Source organism: Schistocerca piceifrons, chromosome 4 (genome assembly GCF_021461385.2).
Source record: "Schistocerca piceifrons isolate TAMUIC-IGC-003096 chromosome 4, iqSchPice1.1, whole genome shotgun sequence".
Lineage (NCBI taxonomy): Eukaryota > Metazoa > Arthropoda > Insecta > Orthoptera > Acrididae > Schistocerca > Schistocerca piceifrons.
The window spans coordinates 377,746,329-377,760,941 of record NC_060141.1 but is presented as its reverse complement, the minus strand read 5'-3'; the positions used below and the strand labels follow the sequence as shown (position 1 = coordinate 377,760,941).

At 44.8% G+C, this 14,613-nt stretch overlaps 1 protein-coding gene across 1 annotated transcript in view; it reads right to left on the bottom strand.

The window, feature by feature from the left end:
• LOC124795855 (major facilitator superfamily domain-containing protein 6) overlaps nucleotides 1-14,613 on the bottom strand; it is a 416,563-nt gene that overhangs the window by 121,976 nt on the left and 279,974 nt on the right. Inside the window, exons 5-6 of the mRNA XM_047259937.1 lie at nucleotides 11,272-11,451; nucleotides 1,141-1,463 (exon numbers count right to left, since the gene is read on the bottom strand). Coding sequence (XP_047115893.1) covers nucleotides 1,141-1,463; nucleotides 11,272-11,451 — 503 coding nt within the window. The remainder of the gene's footprint in view (nucleotides 1-1,140; nucleotides 1,464-11,271; nucleotides 11,452-14,613) is intronic.

Sequence of the window (14,613 nt, the reverse complement as noted above, 5' to 3'; positions counted from 1 at the left end):
TGACTTGTAGAATCCATGCCATACCGTATCGCTGTTGTATTGCGTTCCAAATGTGGACCAATGTGCTATTACGCAGATGGTCATAATGTTTTTGGCTCATCACTGTATAACTGCCATGTGAAACTTTGGTTACAGACAACTGCCGCATCATTGGTCACCCAAGAGATCACTCAGCTGCGAAGATTTGTCCCTTGTTCAAGCAGCTCAGACTATTTCGATATAGTAGACTGAGATTTGCTTAGTGCTTGACGTCATGTACAACGACATAGGGTTTTGTTTGAATTCGGCGCAGCACCCATTTGCTTCTTTGCTAAAATGACTGGGGGATTAAGTGAGTTCCAGTCAGTTCTCTGTGCAATGAATTGTTCCCTTAGAGAAGGCATTGACTGTGAGTCTCTCTGATTTTACTGGTTGGTTGGTAGATAACATGATTCCAAGGTGTATTTGCTCATTTCTGTAGCCTATGGCTGGGCATCCGATGAGCAAGATATGAGCAACTGCCCGTGCTGCACGTTTTAGAGAATGACTGGGGGGATTTGCCCTCTGAAATATCTGTCGCTTTAGACGATTTCACGGCTCTGCATTTCCGTGAGTTTTCAAATTATGAAATAGTTATTTGCTTTATCTCTTACAGGAATATTCGGGAGGACGACGGTTCAATCCCGTCTCCGGCCATCCTGATTTAGGTTTTCCGTGATTTCCCTAAATCGTTTCAGGCAAATTCCGGGATGGTTCCTTTGAAAGGGCACGGCCGATTTCCTTCCCAATCCTTCCCTCACCCGAGCTTGCGCTCCGTATCTAATGACCTCGTTGTCGACGGGACGTTAAACACTAACCACCACCACCATCTTACAGGAATGCCACGCTGGATTAGCCGAGCGGTCTAGGGCGCTGCAGTCATGGACTGTGCAGCTGGTCCCGGCGGAGGTTCGAGTCCTCCCTTGGGCATGGGGTCTGTGTTTGTCCTTAGGATGATTTAGGTTAAGTAGTGTGTAAGCTTTGGGACTGATGACCGGAGCAGTTAAGTCCCATAAGATTTCACACACGTCTGAACATTTCTTACAGGAATTATGGTACTTAGAATTTAGCGACTTGAGCTCTGCGACATAAGACCAGAGCGTCTGTCAAGGAATGACTTACCGAAAGTTGATCTGCGTGGCGGTGATCAAGGCGCAGCCCATCAGCACGGAGAACGTGGCGAAGCAGATGGTGTAGTTCTTCTCGTGCGCGTCCGGACCGCACGGGTGGTCCGGGAAGGCGGTTGAGTGGTCGAGAGCGATGCCGACGAAGAACATGGCGAGCCCCCAGCCCAGCGAGCCGAACATGCGCTGGTAGCCGTAGCGGTCGGCGTCCTCGCCCAGCAGCGTGATCACCGCGGAGTCGGCCAGCGTGATGGCCGGCGCGCTGAAGAACTCCCCAATCAGCACCAGCAGCAGCAGCAGGAAGAACGCCTTCTCTATGTCCTGTCGACAGCATAGAGGGCAACTCTTACTTTGATTCGGGGAGAACACAGCCACCACAGTCTGCCATAAGCAACAGAACGTTGATGACGGGGTCCACTGTCTATTAATTCGGGGCCGCAGCGATGGAGAGATGACCCGCAATGCAACACATCAGCCGCTAATTCGCTTCTGGACAGCAACAACTGGTGATCACTCATGCCATCTGGAAGAATCTCCTCGCTGTAGGGCACAGAAGTCACCACTCCATATGTGTTCACTACAGGTCACATGGCATAGGAAGTAGAATGAGATGAAGGCACAATGCAACTGGAATGTCGAACTGTGTGAAAAGGTCACCAGACTGATAAACCACGGTAGACACTGATAGATATATGATGATGGCAAGATGTGGATTTATTGAAAACTATAGAGTGTCCCGTTTATGTTGGCCACTCCAAATAACTTTTTCTGTAGAACAAAATAAATCATTTACCAAGCAAGTACTGTTTGGCTAGCAGGGGTTTATTAACGAGCATGACTGCTTTTTTGCAATTTTGTTCGTTACTTACAAGGGAACCTCCCCATCGCACCCCCTCTCAGATTTAGTTGTAAGTTGGCACAGTGGATAGGCCTTGAAAAACTGAACACAGATCAATCGAGAAAACAGGAAGTAGTTGTGTGGAACTACGAAAAAAATAAGCAAAATATACAAACTGAGTAGTCCATGCGCAACATAGGCAACATCAAGGAGACGGGCGAGTATAGGAGCACCGTGGTCCCGTGGTTACCGTGAGCACCTGCAGACCGAGAGGTCCTTGGTTCAAGTCTTCCCTCGAGCGAAGAGTTTAATTTTTTATTTTCAGACAATTATCAAAGTTCAGGCACTCACCCATAATCAACTTCGCTCTCCAAAATTCCAGGACATGTTCAGATTTGCTTGGACATAAGCAGGATTTGATGGTCTACACAGGGAAAAATTTGAAAACGTTAAAAACCGTTAAAAATATATGTTTTGACAGAGCATAGGGAAAACTGTGCGACTGTGAAACTGTTGCATTCATTTGTTGCAGTTTATGTAACACACTCTTATGTTTTCATCACTTTTTTTTTGGAGTGATTATCACATCCACAAGAAAACCTAAATCGGGCAAGGTAAAACCCATTCGCCAAGTGTACAAGTTAGGTGGGTCGACAACATATTCCTGTCATGTGACGCACATGCCATTACCAGTGTCGTATAGAATATATCAGACGTGTTTTCCTGTGGAGGAATCGGTTGACCTATGACCTTTGTGATCAAATCTTTTCGGTTCCCATTGAAGAGGCACGTCCTTTCGTCTACTAATCGCACGGTTTTGCGGTGCGGTCGCAAAACACAGACAGTAAACTTATTACAGTGAACAGAAATGTCAATGAACGAACGGACAGATCATAACTTTGCGAAAATAAACTTTTCACTCGAGGGAAGACTTGAACCAAGAACCTCTTGTTCCGCAGGTGCTCATGCTAACCACGGGACCACGGGGCTCCAGAGCTTATAGTATCCTTGATGTTGCCTATCTTCCGCATGGACTACTCAGTTTGTATATTTTGCTTATTTTTTTCATTGTTCCGCACAACTTCTTCCTGTTTTCTCGATTGATCTGTGTTTTTCAAGGCCTATCCACTGTGCCAACTTATAACTAAATCTGAGGGGGTGCGATGGGGAGGTTCCCTTGTTAGATATGAACAGCAGTACGACTTTTTTTAGCACCCTACATATTTATTCGGTAATTCACATCGACCCCTCAAGACCAGTTCAAAAATGTGTCACATTGCACCATTCACGTGAACATGTCATTATTACAAACACAATACGTAACTGACTTTGGTGCACTAGCACACAGAGCAGGTATCCGTGGTATAGACAATTAGTGTACTTGCTGGAGTTGACAGTAAACAAATGAAAACATAATGAGAATGCACATCGATCTTCCAGTCAAATATCTTCCCTGTTGTGTATCTTGAAGTGAAGGAGAAGGCACTCGAGTCGGCTGAATTTAAACCGAAAGTCTTCTGGCGTTACGTGGATGACACATTTGTAGTTTGGCCCCATGGAGAAGAAAAACTGGCAGGATTCTTAAAACATCTGAATTCCATTCACAAGAATATTCAGTTTACCATGGAGGTCGAAAAAGATAGATGTCTGCCGTTTCTGGATGTCCTCGTCAATCGTAGACCCGATGGATCTTTGGGGCACTCCGTCTACCGGAAGCCCACACACACAGATCTGTATTTGCAGGCGACAAGCTGCCACCACCCTGCACAAACCATGGGTTTGCTGCGTACTCTGGTGCATCGGGCACATGTGGTATCTGATAAGGACAGCCTTCCTAAAGAATTAGAACATTCGCAATCCGTCTTCAGGGAGAATGGATATTCTACACGCCAAATCCGCACAGCTGTAACAAAGAAGAAATGTAAAGAGAAACAAGAAGAAGAAGACAAAGAGGTGGTCAGGTCCAGGGCGTTTCTTCCGTATGTGGGTAACCTCTCCTCTAAAATAGGAAGGATTTTAAAGAAGCATTGTGTTAAAGTGATCTTCCGACCACCTACGAAAATATCGTCTTTGCTTGGCTCTGTGAAGGACGATTTGGGTCTGAGGATGGCGGGTATTTATAAGATCCCTTGTCAATGTGGCAAATCCTACATTGGCCAAACTACTCGCACAGTACGGGAAAGATGCGTGGAGCATGAGCGCCACACACGTCTACTGCAGCCCAACAAATCAGCCATAGCAGAACACTGTATTTCGACGGGATACTCCATGGAAAATGTAGGCTGGCAATGGCAAGGAAAGCGTTTCTGAAGAAGAGAAATTTGTTAACATCCAGTATTGATTTAAGTGTCAGGAAGTCATTTCTGAAAGTATTCGTATAGAGTGTAGCCATGTATGGAAGTGAAACATGGACGATAAATAGTTTGGACAAGAAGAGAATAGAAGCTTTCGAAATGTGGTGCTACAGAAGAATGCTGAAGATTAGATGGGTAGATCACATAACTAATGAGGAAGTATTGAATAGGATTGGGGAGAAGAGAAGTTTGTGGCACAACTTGACCAGAAGAAGGGATCGGTTGGTAGGACATGTTCTGAGGCATCAAGGGATCACCAATTTAGTATTGGAGGGCAGCGTGGAGGGTAAAAATCGTAGAGGGAGACCAAGAGATGAATACACTAAGCAGATTCAGAAGGATGTAGGTTGCAGTAGGTACTGGGAGATGAAAAAGCTTGCACAGGATAGAGTAGCATGGAGAGCTGCATCAAACCAGTCTCAGGACTGAAGACCACAACAACAACAACAACAACTCCATGGATTATTGTGGAACAAAAATTTTAGCGACAACTAGATCTTTTTGGGAATCCATTATCAAGGAGTCCGTAGAGATACGATTGGCGAAAGATCTTATTAATCGAGACGGCGGCTTTCAGATGGATAAAGCATGGGATCCTGTAATTTCTTTAACCGCTTCACAAAGACATGGGTCTGCATCTAGTGCGACGGCTGACGAAAATTGATTTTATACTTTCGACTACCGCGCCTCAGCTGCGCGAAGGCGCTTTACGACAGTTAGTGCAAATGTAGGTACGCCACTAAGCATGCGCGGCCCGCTTCTGCTGCAGAGCGCGCCAAATTAGATAGGAGGCGCGGTATTAGCCTTCTCCACTGCGCAGGCGCCGCCGCGCCAATTTTCGGTATATATAGAACGACGCGCACCAGTAATCTTCTTCCCACCTATCCGAGGTCTTCTCCATTCCTGACGATCCCCATTTTGATTACTCCCTCTTCCCCACTGTCCTTGACCACACTGACACCTCTGTCCCCCCGCTCGCCCCTAGCTTCCAGTACTTGGATCGGCTACCCCCCTCCGACATCAACACTCTCATCACCATGCAAGACATCACACTCGTCCTCCGCTCCAAACGCAACACCGCCCCTGGTCATGATGGCGTCACCTACCGTCACCTCAAGGAATCCCCTCCATCCTTCCTGTCTGTCCTTGCTACCCTGTACAATGTCCTCCTCTCCACTGGATTTTACCCTGACCTGTGGAAGACTTCCCATGTCCTGCTGTTCCCTAAGCCTAACAAACCCCCCTCTGCTGCCTCCTCCTATCGTCCCATCTGCCTCACCTCCGTGTTCAGTAAGGTCTTTGAGGCCATCCTCTCTCGCCGTATCCACCGCCACCTTAACAAGCACCGCCTCCTTCCTCTTACCCAATGTGGCTTCCGGCCTTCCTTCTCTGCTGACGACCAGCTCCTTAACCTTACCCATCTTCTTTCCCTCCAACTTAACTCCCGTCGCTCTGCTATCTTTGTTTCCCTTGATCTCCAGAACGCCTATGACCGTGTCTGGCATCCCGGGCTCCTTTTCAAACTCCAGACCTATGCTCTCCCCATCAACTTCGTCCGTCTCGTTGCTTCCTTCCTCTCCCATCGTCCCTCCTATGTGACTATCCACAATTCCAACTCCCGTACTTTCTACCCCTCTGCCGGCGTGCCCCAAGGTTCTGTCCTTTCCCCTCTCCTCTATCTCCTGTACACTGCTGATATGCCCAAACCTCCCCCTCCTATTCATCTTCTCCAGTTCGCTGATGACACCGCCTTCCTAGCCCTTTATCCTACCCTTAAACGGTCCCAACGTACCCTCCAAACCCACCTTGACCAATTCACCGCTTGGTGCAACCAGTGGTTCCTCCGTGTTAATCCCTCCAAGACCCAGGCGATCATCATAGGCCGCACCACCCGCTCCTTCCGCCTCCATGATTTCTACCTCACCATTTATGGCCGTCTTATCCACCTCACTCCTACCCTCAAATACCTTGGCCTCACCCTCGACCGCCACCTCACCTGGACTCCCCATCTCCTTACCATCCAAAACAAAGCTCACAACCGCCTCCGCCTCCACCTCCTGAAACTCCTGTCCGGCCGGACATGGGGTCTGCATCCTTCCACCATCCTCCACACCTACAAATCCATGATCCGCTCCATCCTTTGTTATGCCAGCATCGCTTGGATTTCCGCCCCTCCCCAGTTCTATAACGCCCTCCAAATCCTCGAACGCCATGCACTCCGCCTCGCCTTCCGCGTCTGCCTTCCGTCCCCCACACACATCCTCTATGACCTCATCCCCTTCCCCCACCTTCTCCTTTTCCTTGAACACATCCGCACACTATATATTGTCCGCCTCCTCGATCCCCCTCACCCCCTAGTGTCTCCTTTCCTCTCCACTCCCAACCAGTTGCCGCGCCTTTACCGTTGTGTCCCTCCCTCTCTCCATCTCCACACCCTCCATCTCCTTTCCCAACACAACTTCCACCGTCTACCACTCCCGGATGATGAGCTTCGCCCTGACATCTACCATTCCTACCAACTCTAACCTCCTCTTCCTGCCTCCTCCTCCGGGCTCCCTCTCCTCCCCCTCCCTCCTTCTGAGCGGATATCCCCTCCTACTCCCCCTCCATCTCTTGTGCCTTCTTTCAGTGTCTCTGCGCTCCCTCCTGCCCTGTCTTCCCTTTTCCTCTCCCGCCCCATGTGTCTCCTGCCTCTTCGTGAACCCACGGTTGCCCCTCCTCTCTTCATCCCGCTGCTTCCCCAGCTGCCCCATGCTCTCCCCTCCTTTTCCATCCTCTCTGACCTTTCCCTCGGCAGGTCCCACCAGGTAGTTTTATTCTTCGTAGTGTGTGCTCCAAGTGGGTTTTAAGTGTGTTGTTTCAGAGTGTTTTTAATACCGTGGCCAACTTTTACCCTGTGCATGCGCATCCAGTGTCTTCTCTGGGTTTTAAGAATCGCCAACTGTGTTTTTTTAACTTTCTGGTGACTTTTTTAACTGTCCCCAATGAACGTCTACATGTCAGTGTATTTTTACCTCCATTTTCTCCCCTTACTCTGTTTTATGTTCCCCTTTTTTACCTCCTTATGTATGTATTACTTTATTCTTGTTTTAGTTGTCATGTCATTCGGCTGAAGACCGGCGGATTGTGCTGCTGACAGCCCTCCGCTGCCCATATGGGGCAGGGGAATGAAATCACAATAAAGAAAAAAAAACCAGTAATCTTCAGTCTCGTACTCACCTGAAGATGGCTGCATGTTTGCTAGCCGAAATATCGTGCCAAGATGTCAACGTGATCCGGCTGCAAGCCCGAAATATGATGGACCAATCTTCCCTGATGTTGCGGGCGTTTTTCGTATTATGAATTTGCCCCAATGATGCAGTTTACCGAGAGCATAAACCGAGATGTTTATTTCGAAATTCTAGGTGGCGAAGTGTTGCTCTGTTTTTATCGTCTTCATGATTAGTATGCTGTGAACACACCTTCTTTGAAAATGACAACAGCCGTGTTCGCATAACTGCATGGGATACCTTCTAATATCTTGTTGAACCTCCTGCCCGGCGTAGTGCAGCAACTCGGTGTGGCACGGACTCGTTGTTGGAAGACCCCTGCAGAAATATTGAGCCATGATGCCTCTACAGCCGTCCGTAATTGCGATAGCGCTGCCGGTGCAAGATTTAGTGCACGAACTGACCCCTCGAGTAGGTCCCACAAATGTTCGATGGGATTCATATCGGCGATCAGGGTGGCCAAATCATTCTCTCGATTTGTTCAGAATATTCTTCAAACCAGTCGCGAACATTGTGGACCATTGACATGGCGCATTGTCGGCCATAAGAATTCCATCGTTGTTTGGGAACATGAGGTACATAAATGGCTGCAAAAGGTCTCTAAGTAGCCTAACATAACCATTTCCAGTCAATGATTGGTTGAGTTGGACCAGAAGACCCAGTCCATTCCGTGTAAACACAGCCCATACCATTATTTTTGAAGCAAAAGCCGGTCCCAAATCCATCGAGAAAGGAGGAGGGGAAGGGGTAACTCCTTGTTAAAAAACTTCGGTTCACCTTTCCTGGGTTATAATGTCTCGTGAGTGCCCATTGTCAGAGTTAAGGCGAAGACTTTGCGGCGGCGCAGTTCTTCCCGTCCCTTTACGGCGGACCTGCACCTACCTGTGAACATTGTCTCAGAAGATCATCAGTAGGGAAGCCGAGTGAAACCTACTGTACTTCGACGTGAACCAGGCTGCAATTAAAGTCACTAATCTACGTTTCGGGAGAAACACGAATTGAAAGGTTGGAAATTTTGTCCTCAGTTAATATATTCTGAAACTTAGGTGAACAAGTATCACTGCCAAGCCCATGCTAGTCTTAACACAGTCACTCATAATCCCTTTCACTCAAGTTAGCAAGTTTATGGTGTTGCATTTCCCGAAAACGTAATAGCTACAAAAATGCTGATTGTTTTTTATTGATAATGCTCGCTAAATATTAAGTCTGTCGGTACCAAATGCAGTCACAGTTTTTAGCCACCGACCTGCTCGATACGCCACGAGGAATTTATTTCTTTTCTCGTCACAAAATTCACTTAAAAATTCTGAAATTTCTACACACACATTGGAATAATCATGCCGTCACTTTCCAACACTTTTGATGTATGAAACACTGCTAGATCCGGCAACTTATCGTTTCAATCGGAACTACTACTGCACACGTCCGAACTGTTTCATGGCTAGGCTTCGACTCCTCCCTAGAATACTCTAAGTCTTCCCTACCAGCAGAGAAAGGCGCGCGAAGAATACTGCTTTACCATTGGTCAGTTTACCCAACAGCCAATAGAAAAACAACACTCTCCCACGTCAGTCCGCGCTTTTCATCCATAACCAATCGCAAAATAGTAAACCTCACGACTGCACTTTTTACCGACGTAATTATCTAATATGCTGAAGTTTTGCTTAAGCATAAAGTTATTTACTATTGTTATTTATACCTGAATTAACTTTCACTTTACCATAAACTTACTTTACAAATCTATTCTAGAAAAATCCCCTTTGTCCATATCCATACTTCTTCGAAATGTTCCCACACTATATCCTACTACATAACCCGTTAAACAATTATCTCCATATTAACCTTAAACCACACTCACGCATCATTCGTGTTGCTAAAACACATTTACAACATTTTACATACATAAAAAGACATATAACACTTTATGAAAATACTAGAACAGTTTATGAAAAACATTCAATTACTTTAGTGCACTCTAGTGGGCAGAATCGAAACTAAAATCACAGTCCCCCTAGAGAGCCTGTATACAGAGAGAGTGGCCATAGGTGAAGTTGCTCGTGATTGGTTGATTAGCTTTGGCGCCATTTTTCTGCCAAACGTCTCTCGCACTTCCTATGTTCCCCGTGCTTTTGAGTTGAATTGAAGTTCAGAGGACTTTTCGAAACGATTAAAAGGTATTTGAATTATTGAGAGACTTGTTATGCATTGTGCATGCATGTTCGATTTAGTTGTATATCGTTTTTAGTACGTAATTAGCGTTTGCGATCTTAAATACGAGTTGAAATAATGAAGCGTTTTGTGTTTTCTTTAACAGTTAGTGCATACTGGTAGCATCACAAGCTATTCTGAGGCCAATATCTGACAGTCCTTGCTGGAAACGGAAAGTTCCTGTAATTGTCGTGCATTTTCATTCGACTTTATAGCGTCAAACTTTATTTCGTTCCGAATCAGAACACTAGGCATTATTTTGGTTTCAGTATTATTGCCTGACTGTTGACGCAGGCACGTGGTAAGCACGTTTTCCGCAGTTGTCGTGGTTGCTGAAACATTATTCGTAGCAAATAATTGCAGATACTGTGGGGTAGAAGTAGAAGGGTAGAAGGGATACGGTAGTTTTCTTGTTATATTTGGTCGTTATTACAGTAGCCTACATGTAACATTACCTGATTTTTTAAATCTTTTTCGTTTGGTATCTACAAGAGGTATTCAGTATATATATATATATATATATATATATATATATATATATATATATATATATGAAAGAAAGTCGTAAGCAGTTGTTTACTTGCGACATGCAAAAAGTCTGAAGACGTGACAAGAAGTACTAATACGTCTCACACTTTTTGCATGTCACATGTAAACAACTGCTTATGACTTTCATTCATCTGACGTAATACAGGTACATTAAATCTTTAGCGTTATGCACTTCCGATGCAAAACAAATGCAATACACTATATTCTTTTTATTTACGCTACTTTCATTGCAATATGTCTAGTAAACAAACTTTAAAGGAGATAAATGCAAGTAACGAATAATTTTTACAGCCACTGTATCAAATTGTCCTGTCCTGTGCTGTGCGTAGTAGGCTACTATGAGTGTATTATAGCTGTAAAGAAAGCCATTTAAGGAATTATTTCGCCATATTGTCTCGTGCATTTGATTCGGTGAGTGTGTACTCCACTGTTCCACTACTGGCCATTCAAAAGTCCCGCCCGCAGTTTGGCAGAAAAATGGCCGCCGTATCGTCCGGCTGGCCACTCTCTCCCTATACAGGCTCTCTAAGTCCCCCTATCCAATACTGTCCTCTATCAGCTAATACATAAACTACGTGCGCGTCCAGTCGCGCGTCACCATCTGTTACTCTCCAGCTCTTAGACACATCTCTCACTTAACCGCCTCCAAGGCAGGATCGTTATACGGCGCTACGCCTCAACTTCAACTACATGAAGGCGGAGATGGAGACCATCGGAAAAACTGAGATGACGGATGAAGCAGCCCTGCTTTCAGGGGAAGAAGGAAAGTGATGCAGGAGAGACATCTACCCACAGTCAAGGCAACTCTCCTAAGAGGAGGTGACCCTGGTAGACAAGTCCTCCAGGTTGGGGCGGTTGTGCGAAGGACTGACCTAGAGGCAGCAAGTGGCTGGGGAGAGCGCAAGACTGACCTGCGTGCGGTAGACAATGGAGCTGAAGAGCGGCGACACCCAGCTGGAGTGGTGCGCCTCGTCGTAGTTGTTGGCGTACTTCACCTCGAGCGGCGACTGCCCGGGGTACACGTGCCGCAGCGGCGTCGGGGAGCGCACGTGCCGAGTCCGCGGCTCCGCCTCCAGCAGCGCCCTCTCCACCTGCGCGACAGGGCAGCCAACCGTAAACAAGAATTAACTGATGAAATTGTCAATAATGTCTTTCAGAAAATTACTAAGTGGTTCCTTGTAAACGGACTCTCACTGAATTTTGATAAGACACAGTACATACAGTTCCGTGCAGTAAATGGTATGACGCCATTAATAAATATAGACCTTAATCAGAAGCATATAGCTAAGGTAGAATATTCAAAATTTTTAGGTGTGTCCATTGATGAGAGATTAAATTGGAAGAAACACATTGGTGATCTGCAGAAACGTTTGAGTTCAGCTACTTATGCAGTAAGGATCATTGCAAATTTTGGTGATAAACATCTTAGTAAATTAGCTTACTACGCCTATTTTCGCTCATTGCTTGCATATGGCATCATATTTTGGGGTAATTCATCACTGAGGAATAATGTATTTATTGCACAAAAGCGTCTAATCAGAAAAATAGCTGGAGTCCAACCAAGATCATCCTGCAGACATTTATTTAAGGATCTAGGGATATTCACAGTAGCTTCTCAGTATATATACTCTCTTATGAAATTTGTTATTAACAACCAAACCCAATTCAAAAGTAATAGCAGTGTGCATAACTACAATACTATGAGAAAGGATGATCTTCACTATTCAAGATTAAATCTAACTTTGGCACAGAAAGGGGTGAATTATACTGCCACTAAAGTCTTTGGTCACTTACCAAATAGTATCAAAAGTCTGACAGATAACCAACAAGTATTTAAGAATAAATTAAAAGAATTTCCGAATGACAACTCCTTCTGCTCCATAGAGGAATTTTTAGATATAAATTAAGAAAAAAAGAAAAAAAATATTAAAAAAGTTGTTATATTAACTCAATTATGTTGTTAAATTAACTTTATTATGTCATGTATTGTAAAATTTGACTCGTTCCACATCATTACGAAATATCGTATTCATGATCCATGGAACTAGCATTAATCTAATCTAATCTAAACACAATCTGTGGCAGAAATGAAAGAAAAATCACAACAATTGTGACAACCAAAATATTACCTGTCGGACGTCACATGACACATTGTAATCACACTGAAAGAAAGAAACCCCGACACCAAAAAATAATTAATGTGGAGTAATGAAATTTCGGTAATACTTTTGTCTGGGTAAAATATTTATGTGAGAAACATTGCAAGTTCACAGCGTAATCTAAGTGCGAGATAAGCCACTGCAAACGTGAAATGCTGGTACGAGGCGTGTTATTTAATTAAGTACCGTTTTGAAATTAAAAAAAGACGTGCTAAGATATGGACAACGTGTTGAAAGGAGGATATAAGATGAACATCAACAAAAGCAAAACGAGGATCATGGAATGTAGTCGAATTAAGTCGGGTGATGGTAAGGGAATTAGATTAGGAAATGAGACACTTAAAGTAGTAAATGAGTTTTGCTATTTGGGGAGCAAAATAACTGATGATGGTCGAAGTAGAGAGGATATAAAATGTACACTGGCAATGGCAAGAAAAGCGTTTCTGAAGAAGAGAAATTTGTTAACATCGAGTATAGATTTAAGTGTCAGGAAGTCGTTTCTGAAAGTATTTGTATGGAGTGTAGCCACGTATGGAAGTGAAACATGGACGATAAATAGTTTGGACAAGAAGAGAAAGAAGCTTTCGAAATGTGGTGCTACAGAAGAATGCTGAAGATTAGATGGGTAGATCACATAACTAATGAGGAGGTATTGAATAGAATTGGGGAGAAGAGGAGTTTGAGGCACAACTTGACCAGAAGAAGGGATCGGTTGGTAGGACATGTTCTGAGGCATCAAGGGATCATAAATTTAGCATTGGAGGGCAGTGTGGAGGGTAAAAATCATAGAGGGAGACCAAGAGATGAATACACTAAGCAGATTCAGAAGGACGTAGGTTGCAGTAAGTACCGGGAGATGAAGAAGCTTGCACAGGATAGAGTAGCATGGAGACTGCGTCAAACCAGTCTCAGGACTGAAGACCACAACAACAACAACAAGATATCTCAATAATTTTATTTTTACATGAAACCCTGTACCTTAATCTTCTTTTCTACATAATTTCCGTCAATATTGAGGCACTTGTCATAACCTTGTGCCAGTTTTTGAATACCCTCCTCATAGAAGTCTGCTGCCTGACTTGTTAGCCACTGCATCACCACTGTTTTGACTTTGTCATCGTCTTGAAGACGCTGACCGCCCAGGTGTTTCTTCAAGTGCAGGAACAGATGGTAGTCACTGGGCGCAAGATCGGACTGTACGGAGGATGATCTAGAGTTTCCCATCGAAAAGATGTGATGAGATCTTTGGTCTGATTCGCCACATGCGGACGGGCATTGTCCTGCAGCAAAACGATGTCCTTGCTGAATTTCCATGGACTGTTGCCTTGATTCTGGTGTGACGTAGGCCACCCACGTTTCGTCGCCCGTAACAATTTGGCTTAAGAAATCATCATCGTCGTTGTGGTACCGCCCAAGGAAAATCAATGCACTGTCTAAACGTTTGGTTTTGTGCACATCCGTCAACATTTTCGGTACCCAACGTGAGCACAATTTTCGGTAATTCAATTGCTCGGTCACAATGCCATACAAAACACTACGAGAAACATTTGGAAAGTCATCCCGCAAGGAGGAAATCGTAAGCGTCTGTTTTCTCTCACTTCCTGCACCAAACTTTCATTAACGACCGAAGGACGCCCACTCCGTTGTTCATCATGCACATTTATGCGGCCATCTTTAAATGCTCTAACCCACTTTCTTACCATTCCATCACTCATAATATTTTCTCGGTAAACTGCACAGATCTCACGATGAATATCGATCGCTCGTAGGCCTAAGAAATCTTATAACAGCCCGTACTTCATAGTCGGCGGGACTCACGATTATCGGAGGCATCTTAATTACTCAGTACACAAAGTAAACAAGGAAGAATCAGACTGTAATGGCGTCAGTGCGTAGATTAAAGTACAGGCTTTCATGCAAAAATAAAATTATTGGGATATCTTAGCACGTCTTTTTTTTATTTCAAAACGGCACTTACTTATAAAAACAGGCCTCGTACGTTAATAACCGGTGTAGCCGCCAGAACGTTGAATGCATTGTGTTGTACAGGTGCCGAATGTCAGTTTCTGTGATAAAGTTCCATGTCTGTTGCAG